At 74.9% G+C, this 16,641-nt stretch overlaps 3 protein-coding genes across 3 annotated transcripts; 2 read left to right on the top strand and 1 right to left on the bottom strand.

Annotated features, from left to right (window-relative positions):
* Positions 1 to 1,154: 1,154 nt before the first annotated feature.
* On the top strand, positions 1,155 to 3,238 carry LOC142411901 (peptidyl-prolyl cis-trans isomerase FKBP8-like). The gene is given in 6 exon segments (XM_075506541.1): positions 1,155 to 1,514; positions 1,611 to 1,803; positions 1,805 to 1,948; positions 2,041 to 2,431; positions 2,506 to 2,583; positions 2,810 to 3,238. Coding segments are annotated over 6 exon segments (1,302 nt in total). The 5' UTR covers positions 1,155 to 1,279; the 3' UTR covers positions 3,071 to 3,238.
* A 288-nt stretch (positions 3,239 to 3,526) lies between these two features.
* SERF2 (small EDRK-rich factor 2) lies at positions 3,527 to 4,281 on the top strand. Its single transcript, XM_075506540.1, has 3 exons — positions 3,527 to 3,616; positions 3,842 to 3,950; positions 4,059 to 4,281. The coding sequence occupies exons 1-3, from the start codon at positions 3,610 to 3,612 to the stop codon at positions 4,120 to 4,122; spliced, it is 180 nt and encodes a 59-aa protein (XP_075362655.1). The 5' UTR covers positions 3,527 to 3,609; the 3' UTR covers positions 4,123 to 4,281.
* A 5,368-nt stretch (positions 4,282 to 9,649) lies between these two features.
* On the bottom strand, positions 9,650 to 16,629 carry SERINC4 (serine incorporator 4). Its single transcript, XM_075506536.1, has 13 exons — positions 16,503 to 16,629; positions 13,908 to 13,991; positions 13,642 to 13,788; positions 12,989 to 13,167; positions 12,817 to 12,896; positions 12,628 to 12,721; positions 12,353 to 12,564; positions 11,958 to 12,053; positions 11,757 to 11,883; positions 11,383 to 11,455; positions 11,028 to 11,079; positions 10,762 to 10,918; positions 9,650 to 10,310 (listed from the first exon to the last, which is right to left on the bottom strand). Exons 2-13 carry the CDS (start codon positions 13,956 to 13,958, stop codon positions 10,094 to 10,096), a joined length of 1,485 nt encoding a protein of 494 aa, XP_075362651.1. The 5' UTR covers positions 13,959 to 13,991; positions 16,503 to 16,629; the 3' UTR covers positions 9,650 to 10,093.
* Positions 16,630 to 16,641: the final 12 nt, after the last annotated feature.

Here is a 16,641-nt window from a genome sequence, read left to right as displayed (position 1 = left end):
GGAACAGCAGGGCCCCCACAGCCATCAACCCCAGCCTGGCAGGGAGCGGAGGCTCAGCGCCCGCTGTCACTCGGGCCACTGCCACCTGCGGCACCCCACTAACCGTAGCCAAGCACAGCCGAATCAGGCTCAACAGCTGCTCCGCGGCAGGGCTCCTTTGCCGGGGACACACGCTCCCGCAGCGGTGGGCGGGTGCTCTCCCAGGCACAGGCTGTGATTTTCTCCGGGATGCTGCCCGGGCTGTCCAGCCAGCTCCGACCTAGCCTGGGACGAGAGAACACCTCCCGCCTGCCGAGCCCAGCCCGCTACCGCTGGCCCCATGCAATGCCCAGAGAAGGCCCTGCAAGGTGGGGCACCCCGAGGGATGAGGGAGCCTGTCCCCAGACTGTCTCCAAAGGCCCCGTCTCCAGGGCCGCGGCCGCCCCGAGCCTCCCCGTTCCCCGGCGGATCCGCCGCCCCCCTGCTCCCACCGGCGCCACCGGCCCGGCCCGCGGGGGGCCGGCCCGGCCCGGCCCTCCGATCTCCCCGGTCCCAGGATCCACTCACCCGCGGCCCCCCCGGTCCCCCTCCCCCCCCCGGTCCCCCCACGCCGCGGCCGCCCCGGGTTCCTTGGTCCCCACCCGCTCCCCGGCCGCCCTGAGTTGCCCGGTCCCCCGCGGTCCTCCCGCCTCCTCTGGGTTCCCCGGTGCCCCCCGGTCCCTCCCGGTCCCCCCACTCCCCGGCCGTCCTGGCTTCCCCGGTGTCCTCCCGGTTCCCCGGTCCCCCCACTCACCGCTGGCTGCCCTGGAAGGCGATCACGGGCCCCGCCGCCCCCTGCGACAGCAGCGGGCGCCGATGAGTCCGGCCCGATGAGTCCGGCTGCTCCCCGGGACGGGCCCGATCCCGCAGCCGCGCGTGCAGGAGGCTGAGCCGGGGCCCGGCCCGCAGCCCCGGTACCGGAGCCGCCCGCGGCCTCGGCATGGCCCGGAGTGCGGGACCGCGGCGGGCGGGGCGGGGCGGGGCGGGCGGTCCCGGGCCGGTCCCGGGGAGCAGCGGCGGGGCGGGGCGGGGCGGGGCGGCGGGAGCCGTGCGGCGGGGCTCGGCCTGAGCCGGCTATTTTTGCCGCCGGCCCGGGCTAATCCCCTGAGCGGCTTCCCGGCGTTAGGTAACGGCGCGGCGGGGCCGGCGGCGACGCGTCCGGTGCGGGCTGGGCGCCGCGGGCGCCCGCCGCCGAGCCCCGGGGGGCACCGGACCGAGGCCGGCTGGTAGCGGCGGGCGGCGAGGCGGGCCGGGGGCGGGCATGCCGGGACCCTCGCCCGGCGGCTCCCCGGCGAGGGAGGCGGGGGCCGAGGGGCGGCCGCGGGGGCCCGGCCGGGGCAGGCGGGTGCGGTTCCGCCTGCCCCACACCGCCATCGCGCTGCCGTCGGTGCGCGAGGAGGAGCGGCTCTTCTACCGGCGGCTGGAGGCGCTGGCGGCCCCGGGCCCCGGCGGCTTCGCGCCGCTCTTCGCGGCCGACGGCTGGAGCGACCTGACGGGTGAGCGCCCGCGGGAGGCCCCGGGGAGAGGAGCCGGGCCGGGGTGCCGGGCCGCGGGGGTCCCGGGGCGGCTCTCAGGGCCGCCCCCGCCCGCAGAGGACCGGCTGCTGCGGAAGCGCGTGGTGCGGGACGGGCAGGGCGGGCCGCGGCCGCGGCCGGGCCAGGAGGTGTCGGTGAAGGTGCTGGGCGCCCTGGAGGACGGCGGGCTGGTGGAGCGGGACCCGCGGCTCACCTTCGTGCCGGGCCACGGCGACGTCGTGCAGGTCAGCCCCGGCCAGGGCGCGGTGCGGGCCGAGCGCCGCCCGGTGCCGCGCCCGGCCAGCCCCGCCGTGCCCGCGTCCGCAGGCTCTGGAGCTGGGCGTCCCCACCATGCAGCCCGGGGAGGTCTCTTTCTTCCTCGCCGCCTTCCCCTACGGCTACGGCCGGCCGGGCAGGTAGGGCGGGCGGGCCGGGGCAGGGGCAGGGGCAGGGGCAGGGGGGGCCGGGCAGGGCCGGGCGGGCAGGGGCAGCCGCGCTGTGCCCGCAGGGAGCCCGACGTGCCGCCCGAGGCGCCGCTGCTCTTCGAGGTGACGCTGCTGGAGGTGCGGGACGGCCCCGACCCGCAGCGGCTGCCGCCCGCCGCCCGCCTGCGCCTGGGCGCGCAGCGGAGGGAGCGGGGCAACTTCCACTTCGCGCGGGGCGACTTCGCGGCGGCGCTGCGCTCCTACCGCCTGGCCCTGCGCGCCCTCGACGGCCCCGCCGCCGGTGAGGCCGGGCCGCAGGAGGAGGAGGAGCTGCGGGAGCAGCGCGTCAAGTGCCTCAACAACTGCGCGGCCGCCGAGCTGAAGCTGCAGCGGGCGGGCGAGGCGCTGGCGGCCTGCGAGGCGGCCCTGCGCATCAGCCCGGACGACGGGCGGGCGCTGCTCCGGCGGGGGCAGGTGAGCCCGGCCCCGCGCCGCCCCGCGCCGCCGCCGGCCCGGCCGCCCGCTCCCGCCCGCTCCTCTCCCCGCAGCTGCTGGCGCAGCAGGGCCGGGACGCGGAGGCCGCGCTCGTCCTGAGGAGAGCCCTGGAGCTGGACCCGGCCAGCAAGGTCCGGCCGGCCGGGGCGGTCGCGGCGCGGGGCTGCGGGGACGCCGGAGCGGGCGGGGGGGCCCGCAGGAGCCGGGCACCGGGATCTGAGCCCCGAACCGAGCCCGGCTCGGGGGGCAGCGGGACCCGTCGGGGGTCCCGCAGGAGGTCGGCTCGGGGGGGGGGCACCGGAACCGTCGGGGGTCCCGCCGGAGCCCGGCCCGCCGCAGCCGCCCCGCCGCCCGCAGGTGATCCACGCCGAGCTCTCGCGGCTGGTGAAGCGCCGGAGCGCCCCGGCCCGCGCCGCCTCCCAGGAGCCCCGCCACGGCCCGATGCCGCCGCCGAGCCCCGGGTGCGTAGGCGCGCCGGCGGACCGGGCCGCCCGGGGACGGGCCGTCGTCGGGAGGTGCCCGTCCCGGGCCCGGTCGTCCCCGGCGGCGCGGGCGGCGCTCACGGCGGTCCCTCCCCGCAGAGCCCCGGCACCGCCCGCGGCGGAAGGAGCGGCCTGAGCGGCGCCCCGGAGCCGTCCCGGAGAGCCGGCCCGCCGGGGATGGAAGAGAGGCTGCGGGGCCGCCGGTGGCCCGGCCCGGCCCGGGGCTGCAGCGGCTCCGCGCGTCGGGCCGAGGGGAGGGGACAGGGCCCGCCCCGCCCCCGGCACCGCCCCCCGCCCCGCTCCGCCCCCCGCAGCGCATCGCCCCCGCGCTGCCCCGCCCCGCCCCGCTCTCCGCACGGCTCCCGAGGCCACGCCCCCCTGCGCGTCATGACGGGGCGTGGTTCCCGCCCTGCCACGCCCCTTGCGCGTGGGCGCGGCTCTGGCGCCTGCGCCGCAGCTTCCGGCATTTTCGCCCCCGCCGGCAGAATGGCAGCCGTAGCCCGCGGCCAATCAGGCGGGACATAGCCGGAGCGGCGCGCCAATAGAAGGGCGGCGGGGGCGGGCTCGGCGCGGCGATTGGCCGCGCCGCGCCCTTAAAGAGCGCAGCGGGGCGGGGCGCGGGGGGGGGCAGTGCGGGACGTGGCGGCGGAGCGGAGGGCGGGAGGCAGCGGCGCCATGACCCGTGAGTGCGGGCCGCGGCCGGGCCGGGCCGGGCCGGGCCGGGGGAAGCGGTGCCGTGCTGTGCCGTGACCCGCCCTGCGGGCCGGGGCCGGCCTGGGGGGCGGGGGGGGGCGGTGCCGTGACCCGTGAGCGCGGGGCCGGGGCGCGGGCTGGGCCGCGGGGCCGGGGCTGGGCCGCGGGGCCGGGCCCCGGGCCGGGCCGTTCTGAGGCGGCCGCGCCGTCGCAGGCGGGAACCAGCGCGAACTGGCGCGGCAGAAGAACCTGAAGAAGCAGAGCGACTCGGGCAAGGGCAAGCGGCGGGACGACGGGCTCTCGGCCGCCGCCCGCAAGCAGAGGTGAGCAGCGGGCAGGCCCCGCCGACCCCCCTCCCCCGCCCCGATCCCCGGCCCCGGCCCGGTGCTGGCGCGGTACCGCGGCCAGCCCGGCGTCGCGCTCTCCCGCAGGGACTCGGAGATCATGCAGCAGAAGCAGAAGAAGGCCGACGAGAAGAAGGAGGGCGCCAAGTAGCCCGCGGCCGGGCCGCCGCCGCCCCGGGGCCGGGCCGCCCGCCGGCAGGATGCCCAGCGCAGCCCCGGGGCCGGGCCGGGCCACCCCGCCGGGGACCCCGGCAGCGCCCTTGCGCCCGCCTCGGGTCCGTCTCCTATTAAAGTAGCTTGTGGAGCCCTGCAGGCCCCGTCTTCTCCCTCCGTGCGCCCGGGCGGGGGGGCTGGGGAGCGGGGGGGCACCGCCGCCGTGCCCCGGCCGGGAGGGAGGCCGTGTTCCGTGCTGGCGAGGAGGCGGGATGGACCAAGCACGGCTGTTGCGGTGCGGAGCAGCTGCATCTTCGTGGTGAGGAACAAAGGTGGGGCCTGGCCTGCGAGATCTCCGTGGGCATCGCCTGGGGGGTCGGAGCAGCCAGTGGGAGCCCAGCGCAGCTGCGGGCACGCAGGGAGCCTCGGAGACGAGGCGAGGGGTACGCGCCTGGGGAGGACGGGACTGCCGGGAGCCCAGAGGAATGACACCAGGAAAGGATTGCGCTGGCGAGGGATGGGTTGTAGTGAGGATGGGAAGGAGGGCTCGGGATGGGAAGGAGGGCTCGGGGCTGGTCGCAGGGAGGCGATGCGGGTCTGGGGCCGGGGAGGTGGCGGCTGGGCCTGCGCACGGCCTGCGCTGCTCCTGCAGCCGGTGGGACGAGTAGGTGCAGGAGCTGAAGCGGGGTGAGCTGCCTGCTCCGCAGCAGCTCTGTGGGCACAGTCGGAGCGGGGGATTGTCTGTGGAGAGGATGTGAAGCCACAGCCAGCCTGCCTCCTGCGCTAGGTCCAGCAGCAGCGTGGAGCTGCCCTGGGAGGGATGCTGAGGTCCAGTCCAGCGCTGTGGCCTTTGCTCTGGCTCACCGTCCTCTTCACTTCCCTGCAGGGCCAGGAGCAGCGGCGTCAGCTGGTCCCGCTGCCCCGGCAGGACGGAGCCCGGCACAGCACGGAGCTAGGTGCCGCGGCAGGCAGGGCTCCTCACCGGGCCAGGTGCAGCACAGCCTCCACCACGTTGGTGCCGTCCTTGGCGCTGGTCTCGCAGAACAGGGAGCTGTGGGCCTAGGGGGAGCCGTGGGTGTCGGGGGGGGTCCCTGCCACCCCTGGGGGCCCCCAGGTGTTCCTGCTCACCATAGCCAGCTGCTGCCCGTGGGCTGTGTGGACCCCCGCTGCCTCTGGCAGGCCAGGCCGAAGGTCCATCTTGTTCCCCACCAGCATGAGCGGCAGCGGCCTCTCGGTGGCCTGCGGGAGGGAAGGGTGGCTCGGGGCTCCCTGCAGCTGGCAGCCTCCAGCTGCAGCAGCTGCTGTGGCCCCTGTCTCATCCAGGAACCGCAGCCTTCTGCTGCATGCAGTGGCTGCCTCCTGTCACGTCTGTGCCGTGCCCGGGAGCAGAGTGCAGTTCCAGACCCGCCACAAACACCAGCAAAAGGGAAAAGCTGGGGGGAAACGCTCCTGCTGCTGCCAGGGGCTGGCCCCACGCTTTGCTTAGCAAGCAGCCCAGCTCGCTCCCATCTCATTCCCGCTCCCCTGGGAGCGTCTGGGGCACGGCACAGCCCAGGCATCCCTGAGGAAGCCCCAGGGCTCCTGCCTCTCTCCCTGGGGGCCGGGTGCCTGTCGGACCCTTCCCCTACCTTGATGTCCTCAATCCACTGGCGGACGCTGAGGAAGCTGCTCGGGGAGCTGATGTCGTAGAGGAGCAGCACGCCGTGGGCTTTGCGAAAGTAGGATCGGGTGATGCTCCGGTACCTGGGGCCGGGGCTGTCACTGCTGCGGGGTCGGGCCAGGCCTGCCACCCCGCTGCCGGTGCGGTGACTGCCAGCCCACTGGGACCTGGCCCGGCACGGCAGCAGGAGCCCCAGCCCCTGCGCTCTCACCTCTCCTGCCCGGCCGTGTCCCAGATCTCTAACGTGGTTTGCTCTCCGTCCACCAGCAGCTGCTTTATCTGGAAGTCCACCCCTGCCGGGAGGGACGCTCAGGCGCTGCTGCCGTGCCTCTGCCCCGGCGCGGGTACCCGGGGTGCTCGGGGGAGGGGGGCGGGTACCGAGGGTGCTGGAGATGTCTCCTCTGAACTCGTTCGTGCAGAGGCGCAGCAGGAAGCTGGACTTCCCTGTGCCCCTGTCCCCTGCCAGCACCAGCCGGTACATGGGGCAGGGGGGCGCGGGTTCCTCTCTCCTCTCGCACCCCTGGCGAGACAAAGGGCGGTGTGGCTGCGCCCCGGCTTCCCCCCCCCCGCCCCAGCCTGGCCCTTTGCACCGGATGGGGAGTTGCCGGTGTACCTCCGGCGCGAAGGCAGGAAGCTTCCTCTTGCTGAAGTGCCTGGCAGAGCAGCGGGGTCCCTCTGCCTTGCCTGTCGGGGGGCCGGGGGCCTGCTGGGTGACGGATGCCACGGTGAGGGGCCTGAGCCTGGGAGCTGTGGGCAAGCAGACCTGTGTCCCTCTCCCCAGCCTCGGGCCGGGGGCAGATCCCTCACCTTGGTGCCCTGGCAGGGGCTGGGGGGGGCCTGTCCTCTGAGCTGCGGCTGCCCGCACCGCTGAGCGAGGAGGCTGCGTCCGTGCTGGAGGCTGAGCTCTGCTGCTGCCCGAGGCCAGCACTGCTGTGGCCCGGGTCTCTGTGTGCCCAGGAGGCTGCAGTGGGGAGGGGCAGCGTGGGTAGTTGTCCCCCCGGCTCCTGTGCCGGAGGGCAGTGCTCAGGGAGGGGTGTCCGCAGCCGGCGCTGCCCCTCCGCCCTCCATCACTCACCTGCTGCGGGTGCCCTCTGGGCCGGCGGCGAGGGGGCTGCGTGGCCAGGCAGGGGGGGATGGCTGCGGGGCAGAAGGCATTCAGCATGGAGGCACCCTGGGGGGGGTGGGGGAGTACCCCGGGGCTGGGGGGCTCTGTGGCCTCCAGCTCCAGGGGCTTACAGAGTGCTGGCAGCAGCCCGTGTGCTGCATCCCCCTGAGCCGGCGGTGCAGGCAGGGCGAGCGAGGGCAGCCGAGCCAGCCTGCCTCGGGTGCCGTGGGGGTGGCCAGCACCCAGCATCCCTACCCTCCCCCGCTGGCCAGGTGGGTGCCGGTCCCGGCCCTCCCCTCCCCTCCTGCACGGGTGCCAGCCCCGCGCTCTGCAGCGGCTGCAGGGCTCACCGCTCGCAGGTCCGCGCGCGAGCCGAGCGGCAGGGCTGAGCGCAGGCTGCCGTTGCTCTCGCAGAGGCTCCTGTTCATCGTCCTGGAGGGAGGGAGCAGCCTGAGGCCTGGGGGCAGCAGGGGCCGGCCCAGGGGAGGGCTGTACCCGCAGCAACGGCACCCCACAGCCATGGCACCCCCCGGGCAGAGCACGTCCCCAGCTGCCCCCGTGGCTGGCTGCCCGGCCAGGCTCGGACGTACCGCAGCATCCTGACGTAGCTCGCGAATGCCAGGTTCTCCTCTGCCATCTCCCGCGGGGCCAGCTGCTCCCTGCAAGGACACGGCATCCTCACGGCCGGGCCCCCGTGGGCACCCGCCCCCTCGGCTGGCACAGGGGCTGCGTGCGGCCTTCCAGCCCCGACCCAGCAGGCCCCCGCACCTGGGGAGGCAGGGGTGCCCGTGGAGGTGCCGGGACAGCCGGGGAGCCCCAAGGACACCCGGCGTCACGGGGCTTGCCAACGACAGGCCCGGAGGGACGTGCCAGCAGCTCCGGGCAGGCTTCCCAGCTGCCCGTGCTCATGGCTGGGCCGAGCAGGGCGGCGTTTCCCCGATGGGTGCCTGGCCCTCCCCACGGCAGCAGGGCGGGCAGGGGCGCGCAGGGTCTGGCAGAGCCCCCCCCGCCTGCAGCCGGGCTCAGCGGGGCGCCCGCCGGCAGGGCCGCCCGCTCGGCTGCCGGAGCAGCGCACGGGGTTGGCGCTGGGCCGCGTGCAAGCAGGGTCTCCTGCAGAGCTGGGGACGGCCCCGCCACCCCCGTCCCCCAAAGCGCCACCTCTTGCGCTGCTGGGCCCGCTCAGCGAAGTCCCCCCGCAGCCGCGCCAGCTCCGCCCGCAGCTGGGAGATGCCGCGCTCGGCCTCGCGCAGGGTGCGACGCAGCCCCTCGTTCTCCTGGGCAGGGTGAGACGGGTCCCTGCTGGGCCACAGCCCGGCGCACCGGGGGGCCCCGGGGTGCCCGGGGCTGCAGGGACCCCTGCCCGGCCCCCCTCCCAGCCCTACCTGGGCAACGTCCCCGAGCTGGCGCCGCAGCCGCCCGACGCCCGTCCCCGAGCCCCGCGTGGGTCCCTCCATCTCCTGGGGAGGGAGAGGTGCGAGCCGCAGCCCCCGGGGCAGCCCCGCACCGGGCACCGGGCTCTGCGGACCCCCGCCCCTGCCGCTCCCAGCGCAGCCGCTGCCACTCCAGGCGGGGACCCCGCGGTGGCTGCGCCACCGCACCGGCACCGGGACGGGGCCAGGCCCCGCGCCGCCCCCCCCGCCCTGCGGCCTCACCTCCTGCGGGGCTGCGTCGTGCCGGCGGGCGCGGGGGCCCGGCCGCAGGTCCCGGGCCCCTTCCAGCACCGGCCGCCGCCGCCGCCGCGTGGGCCCAGCCGGGCGCAGCCGGTGCCGCGGCCCCACGGTGCTGCGGGGCCCCGGGGAGCCGCCCCGCCGTGTTTGCTCTGCGGGCGGGGCGGGGGCCCGGGGCCGGCCCGCGGTCCTGCAGCAGCGCCGGTCCCGCGCCCTCCCGGGCAGCCGCCATGGGCCCCCCTGCCCCCCCGCGGTGCCCCGGCCCGCTCCGGTACCGGCACCAGTACCCACTCCCGTACCCACACCAGCACCCACTCCCGTACCCACACCAGTATCCGCACCCGTACCCGCACCAGTACCACACCAGTACCACACCCGTACCCATACCCAGCGCCTCTGGCTCTCCCAGCCTCCCCTCCCGCCGGGCCCGCTGAGGTACTGGGCGCTGGCAGGTGCTGGGGGCTCCGTCCATCTGTCCACCTGTCTGTCCATCCTCCCCGGGGCTTTTCTCAGCCGCAGAGAGCAGAGGGGGTGCAGGGAGGTCTGGGGGTGCTGTGACCACGGTCCCCAGGGAGAAGGGCAGCTGCTGTGGGGGGACGGGAGCAGCTGCAGCTGCAGCTGGGGCTGGGCATGATGCCCACGGGCCCCCACAGCCTGACATCGTCCGCGGCATCCTGGGGCAGGTCCTTGGCCAAGCGGCTTGGGACAGTCCCTGCTGCCCGGGCAGGCGCTCGTCTGGGGCTCGGTGCCCCGACGGCTCACGAGCACCTTTCAGGCTGGTGCACCCAGCACCGCGTTGCGCTGGAGCCATCCCTGTGTCCTGAGAGGGGGCTGGTTCCTCCAGGGGCTCAGCGGGGAGCGTGCTGGGGGCACCAGCCGTGGGCTGAACGCCCTTCTGGAGCCCTGGACCCCAGGCCAGCGCTCCCTGCTCTGCCAGCCCCCCGCTTGTCCCCTCTCCAGCAGAGCCGCCCCAAAAGTGCCCTTGGCCATGACTGCTGCATGGACGGGGCCGGCGCTGGGACGCTGCGGGCACCTCCGTGCCCAGCCCCACAGTATCTGCCTGCATGGGGGCGGATGGCACGGGCTCAGCTCAGAGTTTTATGTAAAAATTCGAGGAGCTATTTACAATGAGCACACCGCCAGCGGGTGAGCTGAGACGTGGAGGCGGCCGGGGCAGAGCCCCGCTCCCCCCGCAGGCCCGAGGCCAGGGCAGCTGGGCTGGCAGCTGGCGCGGCAGGAGCTGCCTCCCTGCCCAGAAGGAGCCGGGCAGCAGCCCGGGCTGAGAGCCCGCCACCCGGGCTCGCTCTGGCCGGCCCCTTGGGTGGCCGCGGCTCAGCGCAGGACCGGTGTCCCTGGAAGCCCCCCCCTCCTGGGTCCCCCTCAGGCTCTCAGATGCCGCTGCCTCCTGGGACAGGGGGTCAAGGGAGGCCAGCGGGACCCAGCGGGGCCAGGGCATGGGCACAGGCACAGGGCATGGCAGACACCAGCCCCGTCTGCTGCCGTGCAAGGGGCTGGGCACAGTCCGTCCCAGCAGGGACTACGTGGAGACGCTGATGCGCTGCGGAGCGCGTCGTCGGCGCAGGATGCGCAGGGCCTGGCTGCTGCGCTGGTGCTGGGGGGAGCCGCGGAGGCAGAGGGGGCTCAGCAGCAACCACAGGTAGAGCAGGACGCAGGCCCAGCACGAGGACATCTTCACCCAGAAGGTCGACCAGCTGCCATGCGTGAAGGTGGTCTCCAGCACCGCGTTCTCGTAGCTGGTGGGAGAGGGCAGGCGTTGGGCGCCTGAGGGACACCGACACGGGGGATCCCAGCGCCAGCTGCAGCCACCAGGTCACCCCATGTCCCGGCAGCTGTGCGTCCCTGGGCACGTCCACCTGCCATGGAGCCCCACAGACCCCAGCCCGTCTCGCTGCAGCCGTGGCAGGGGCCGTTGGTTGAAGCGGCGCAGGTCTGCGGGTGCAGAGCTGTGCGCTTCCCCAGCAGGCACCAGCTTGGTGACGCCAGCACGGCCCGGAGCAGAGGGCCGGTGAGGAGTGCAACGCTGCAGCCCGAGCCCGCGCGGGGAGTGGGTTGGAGCTGGCAGGGCGATGACACCGGGGGGGGGTGACAACGCTGGCAGGGCCGCAGTCCCGGCTGGGCGGCTGCACTAGCAAGAGGGAAGGGGAGCGAGAGCAAGGAGGGCCGGGCAGCAGCGCGGGGCCCTACCTGAACCAGTTGGTGAGGGTCATCATGACGTAGAGCGAGGCGAGGAAGAAGACGAAGTGGAAGGCTGAGTAGCTGTAGACCACCCGGTCTCGTTCGTCCTGGACGATGCACTGTCCCTTGGTGGTCTCCTCCGCTGGCTCGCACGTCTGCTCGGTGCCTGGGAGAGCACGGGGCCATGGCAGCTCCTGCACCCCCTCCTCGCCGGCACCCTGGGCTGGGACACAGGCGCCCGAGGGTGCGTGCTACTGCACCCACCCTGCACCCACCTCTCAGCTCCTCCTCCATCTTCTCGGGGCAGCAGAAGCAACAGGAAGGTTTCTGCAGAGAGAGCAGTGCACTGGCAACTGCGGCTGGGGCAGGGCAGCCCGGTCCCACGGCCACCGCTGCTGGGCTGAGCCCTGCTACAGGATCCGGCCCTGCCCGGCACTGGGGCTGCCTGGCTCTGAGGAGCCGGTGTGGGCGGGGATGCGCTGTGGGAAGCCCCCTGTGCTTGGCTGGATGAACCTGCCTTTGCCGCAGGCCCAGGGCTGGGACGGGGGCTCAGGAGGGCTTGGGGTGGTGGGTCCGGGGTGTCTGTGGCAGGACACGGGGCACAGCTGGTGGGGCAGCATCCGCACTCACTTTAAACTCGAAGCTGTAGACTTTGACCATCCAGAGGGGCCCAAAGACTTCGGCGAGGTAGGAGGCTTCATTACTGTGCCCGGGAGAGAGGCAGAAAGCATAGCACGGGCACCCACCGCCCTGTGCCAGGCCCCCAGCCCATCCCGTGTAGCTGACACGGCCGCAGGAGACCTGCCGTGCCGTGCCTGGGCTCACTGCACTGCCCCTGCCCACCCGCGGATGCCCAGCCTGCTCTGGCCCTGCCATCCCTCGGGACATCCCCCAGCTCCGCTGCCCGTGCCACAGGCTGGGGACGGGGTCCCTGTGCGGTGCCTGCCGGGCTGGCCGTGCCCCGGATGGGCACCCCGCCCGCCCCCCGCCGCGGGCACACGCACCATGCGAAGAGGACGCAGGCGTACATGATGGTGGCCCCCAAGACGGCGACGGTGGTGTCCTCCGTCTGCAGCTCATCCTGCCGGACGCCTGGGAAGCAGACGGTGAGGTTCTGCCCCTTGTAGAGCACTGCGGGGAGGCGGAGGTGAGATGGGCGCACGCCCCGGCGCGGGGGGCTGCCGGTGGCAGGCAGGAGCACCCACCTCTCTCTGGGGGACGGCTGGACAGCGCGGAGAAGGTGAGGTACATCACGTAGCAGCTGATGATTGAGGACTGCAGCAGCCCCGATCGCGGCTGCTCTGCAAGGATGGGGTCAGAGGCATCGCCGGAGCCCCAGGAGCACCACGAGCTGGCGGATGGGCTCCGCACGGGGCCCAGGCAGCCCCCTCCCGCCGCTCCCCTGCCCAACGCCCTGTGCCGAGGCACAGGAGGGGCCGGCGGGAGCCCTGGGGAGCTGGGTCCTCCCCAGGTGCCCAAGCGCTTGCCCTAAGCTGGGAGCCCCCCAGTTGCCCCCCCCAGCCCCAGGACGCAGCCAGCCCTGCAACGCGGCGGCCCCTGCCGTGCCACGCCGCGCCACGCCGTGCCGCGCAGCACTCACTGAGCCGCACGCAGGGCGTGATGGAGATGAAGGACATGATGCCGCAGAGGCTGCCGTTGACGGTGAGCAGCGCCCTGTTGAGGTGGCAGGCGGCCGGGTGGGTGTAGTACTTGTAGAGGAAGGAGAAGGCAGCGGAGGCGAGGGTGTAGAAGGTGGCCGTGGCCAGCAGCACGGCCAGGTACCAGCGCTTGTCCTGCGCGGCGCCCGTCAGCCTGCCGGGAGAGCGGGTGAGAGCTGGCAGGTCGCAGGCGCCCGCCCGGCACCCCGGCACTCACCAGTTCTTGTTCCAGGTGTGCGCGAAGGCGGTGATCAGCACCAGCTGGATGAGGATGAAGGCGAAGCCCCCGCAGACGCCCGTGTAGTGCCAGGCTGGAGGGAGAGGGCAGAGTGGGGCTACCCCAGGGGGCACGTGGGGGCCACGGCCGGGGGCCCAGGGTGCCACCTCGGGTGGGGGAGGGACGCACCTCGGATGAAGCCGTCCTCGGGGATGAAGAAGCTGGCGACACAGAGCCCCACCAGTACCAGCAGCTTCAGGAGCCAGAACCTGCGGGGCAGTGAGCGTCTGGGAGACAGGGCCCCCGGCAGCCCCCGGCGGCCCCCGGCAGCCCGGCCCAGCCCCACGCCCCGTCCCCGTACCCGTTGTGGAGCTGAGCGCGGCAGTCGGCGCTGGAGCGCACGTTGAGGAGCAGGGCGGCCTGCGCCAGGTGGAAGCAGGCGGTGCCGAAGCAGACCCGGTACACGGCCGAGGAGCCCACCAGCCGCTCGCAGTCCGTGCCCCCGGGCAGGTGTTCGCACAGCACCGCCGAGAAGGGCACCTGCAGGCACGGCAAGCAACGGGGTGGGACTGCTGGTGCGCCTGACACCCCTCGGCACCCACGGCACCCAGCACCCTTGGCCTCCTGACCCCCCCAGCATCCCCAATACCTTCTCCATCCCCCGTACCCCTGGGAGCCCCAGCACCCCTGGCACCCCCCGCGCGCTGGGCAAGTCCTGCATCGTCGGTGCCCCTGGCACCCCTTCCCCCTTGGCCCTCCCGGCAGCCCTGTTACTCCCAGTATCCCCAGCATCCCCGGACTCCTGGCTCCCCTGGCAATTCTGGCACCCCAGTGCTCCTGGGACCCCTAAGTGCCCCTGGCATGTCTGGTACCCCGGCATTCCCAGCACCCCCAGCGCCCCTGGGACCCCCGGCACCCCCAGCACTCCCGGTACCACTGGGACCCCCGGCACCCCTGGGACCCCTGGGACCCCCGCCCTCCCGGCACTCTGGGTGTCCCAGCTCCCGCCGTCACCTTCTCCCTGACAGCCTGGGCCACGGTGTGGGACAGCATGAGGCAGCACACGGCAGAGGCCAGGACGTGCAGGAGCGTGTAGAGGATTCGGGTGCCCGTGGACACACGGAGCCCGCGGCAGGAGCTGCAGCCACAACCGCAGCACAGCTGGGGGGAGCACCGGGGTCAGCAGGGACCCCACCGGGGCAGAGCTGCCCCTGAGCCCGGCCTGGCACCCCCGCCCCGGTCCAGCCCCCCCCCAGCCCCGATGGGCCCCTCAGTCCCACCTGGCAGAGCAGCGAGTGCAGGAGGCGGCCGTGCGCCCGTGTGCCCGCCATGGCCCGGCTTGGCTCCGCTCGGCCCCCGCTGCCCTGATGGGATTAGGGGGATTGTCGGCTTGGCCCGCCCCGCCATCTGCTCGCTGCCACCTCCCAGCAGCCACCGTCGGGGCACTCTGCGGGGAGCCTGTCCAGTGACCCCCGGCCACGGGACCCCGGCCCCTCGCTGGGCGGGATGAGGCCCTGGCAGCCGGCTTGGGCACGGACTGGCATGGGGGGCACGTGGGGTCCGCAGGGTGCCGTCGCCTGCGTGGCGATGGCTGGTCCCAGAGCGGCACCATGCTGCTGTGCAGCGTGGCTGGAAGGCGCGGGGGTCCCAAAGGGCTGGAGGATGCAAAGGCACCCACGGGCACAGAGGCACCCAAGGGTGCCCCTGGGGGGGGGGGCAGGGGCTGCGTGGGCAGAAGGACGGCGACCAGCACATCCAGCCGGGGAGTGGGATCTCCCCAGCGTGGGCAGGAGCTGGGGACAAGCTGGAGGGATGCAGAGGGGCCTGCTGCTGCCCCGGGGGCCCTGTGCTGGGCCTGGCCGGGCCGGCGTCACCCTCCTTCAGCTCCTCCGCAGCTGTTCCGGCTCTGTGCTGGAGCAGCCTCGACAAGGCGCTGCTGCTGGGGCTGCTGCTGCTGCCGGGCTCGCCCAGCGGCAAGGCTCTGCCTTCCTCCACTCTCCCCCCAGCGAGGAGGCCGGGGGGGGCAGGAGGCTGGGAGGCCAAAGTGCCGGTCCGTGACACGGCGTCGTCCTCGGCAGTGAGACCGGAGGCAGAGGAGGAGGAAGGGGTTTGGCTCCCAGCGTGGCTGTTGCTTGGAGACTGGCTGGGCACGCGGCTGCTGGTGGGAGGCGGTGAGCGACTGCCTTTACAGTGCTGGGGTTTGTTTTATTTTTCCTCTTTCCTTCACAGGTTCCCGTGTCTGTATCTCGACTCATGAGGTTTTTTGCTTTTGCTCTTCCTACTCGCTCCCGGTCCCGCTGCGGGTGGGGAGCGAGCGGCTGTGTGGGTGCTCGGCTGCTGGCCAGGGTCAGCCCACCACAGCCCCCTGGGATCCCGTGGGACATTTTGGGCTGGCTCGTCCCCACGCACACGTCCCTGCGTTAGGAGCGGCGGGAGGCCGGGAGCTGGGGGGGAAAGGGCCCCGGAGGCTGCCACGGAGGTGGGTGCAGCACACGGTGCAGCGGGCACAGGAGACGGAGGAGCTGGCACGGGACCGACAGACACAGGTCCAAGTCCGGTACAGGAGGCCGCTCTCGGGGCGGGTTCCTGTTTGACTCCCTGGCAGGTTTGCCGGGCCAGCGTGGCACGGCCGGACGCAGCCCCGGGTGCACGGGGACAGGGCGGGAGGTGCCGCGGGGCCGGCGCGAGGCCCCGGTGCCGACCTGGAGAGCTGACAGCGGAGTCGGTCCCCGGCAGCGTGGCCAGCCGATGGCAGAGCCCAGCGGCAACGGTGGCGCAGGGCTCCCGGCTGCCCGGCAAGGCCAACGAGTCAGACACGACCTGTGCTCGCCCGCCCCGCTCCCGGGGACGCTCCCGGGCCAGCCCAGAGGAGGTGTGCTGCGGAGGCAGCGCCACGGGCAGAGCCCAGCGCTGTCCTCCGGGTCAGCGGAGAGGGGCTGGAGCAGGGCCCTGTGCCGCCCCGGTCTGCAGCGCCGGGGTCTTGTAAAGACCCCCCGGGCTCAGCGCGCTGCGAGGGCGAAGCAGCGCGGGGAACGAGGCCGGAGAGCCGGGGCGGCCGCTCTGCCCGGCAGGGAGAAGGGGCGGCTGCGGTCCCACGGGGACGCTGCGGATCGGGGCAGGGGCTGGGGAGCGCCGCGCCTGCGGCACTTGCCCCCGGGGTCTGCGGGCCCCACACCTCTCACTGCTCCAGCCCGGGCACCCGGCCCTGCCGAGCGGGCAGAGCGGGCGCGGAGCTGCCGCCGCGGTTTGGCCCCCCAGTGCCACGGCCCACGGCAGCGCGCAGACGGCTCCGGGGCCGGCTGGCTGCCGAGGCGGCCCTGGCAGCTGCGCGGCCGCGCAGCGGGGAGCGCTCCCGGCTGCGGCAGCCCTGCGTGGCCGTGGGCGGCAGGGCCCCCCGGGCCCATCTGAGCACCCGCCGCCCACAGCCGCCCGCGGCAGGGCCGCGTCCCTCTGCCACGGGCCTGCGCCCGCCCGCGCTTTTGCCTTCAGGCAGCGGCTCAGAGCAGCGCGGGCCGTGCGGGAGGGCTCCCTGCCCCACAGCGCGGGGCGCAGCCTGTCCCCGGCGGGATGCGGGCGGCGTGGGAGGGGAGCGGCGGCGGCGGCCCCGCTCTCCCCGGCCCGTGCCCCACGGCAGCCAGCGCCGTCCCTGCCGGGCTCCCGGGGCCGCGCTGCAGGTACGGCCGCCGCCGGCCCGGCCCCAGGGCACGCCGGCCAGCGGGCACGGCCCCGGTCCGGCCGCCTCCCGCTCCCGGGCAGCGCCCGGGGAAGCCGGTCCGGCCACCGCGGCGGCGGCGGGCGGCGGCGCGGGGCCGGTCCCGTCCCTCCCCGGCGTGTGACCGCGGCGGGAGCCAAACCGGGATCCCTGACCCTCTTACCCGGCTTAGCGGCCGCTCGGCCGGCGGGCGGGCGGGGGGCGGCGGGCAGGGCCGCGCCCCGTACGGTATGTGAGCCCCCCGGCGCCCCCGGGGCCGGGGCAGCGCCCGCCGGGGACCCTCCCCAGCCGCTCGGGCTGCC

This window comes from Mycteria americana, chromosome 6 (assembly GCF_035582795.1).
Source record: "Mycteria americana isolate JAX WOST 10 ecotype Jacksonville Zoo and Gardens chromosome 6, USCA_MyAme_1.0, whole genome shotgun sequence".
Lineage (NCBI taxonomy): Eukaryota > Metazoa > Chordata > Aves > Ciconiiformes > Ciconiidae > Mycteria > Mycteria americana.
The sequence above is the reverse complement of the archived record's forward strand: the minus strand, read 5'-3'. Positions and strand labels throughout refer to the sequence as shown.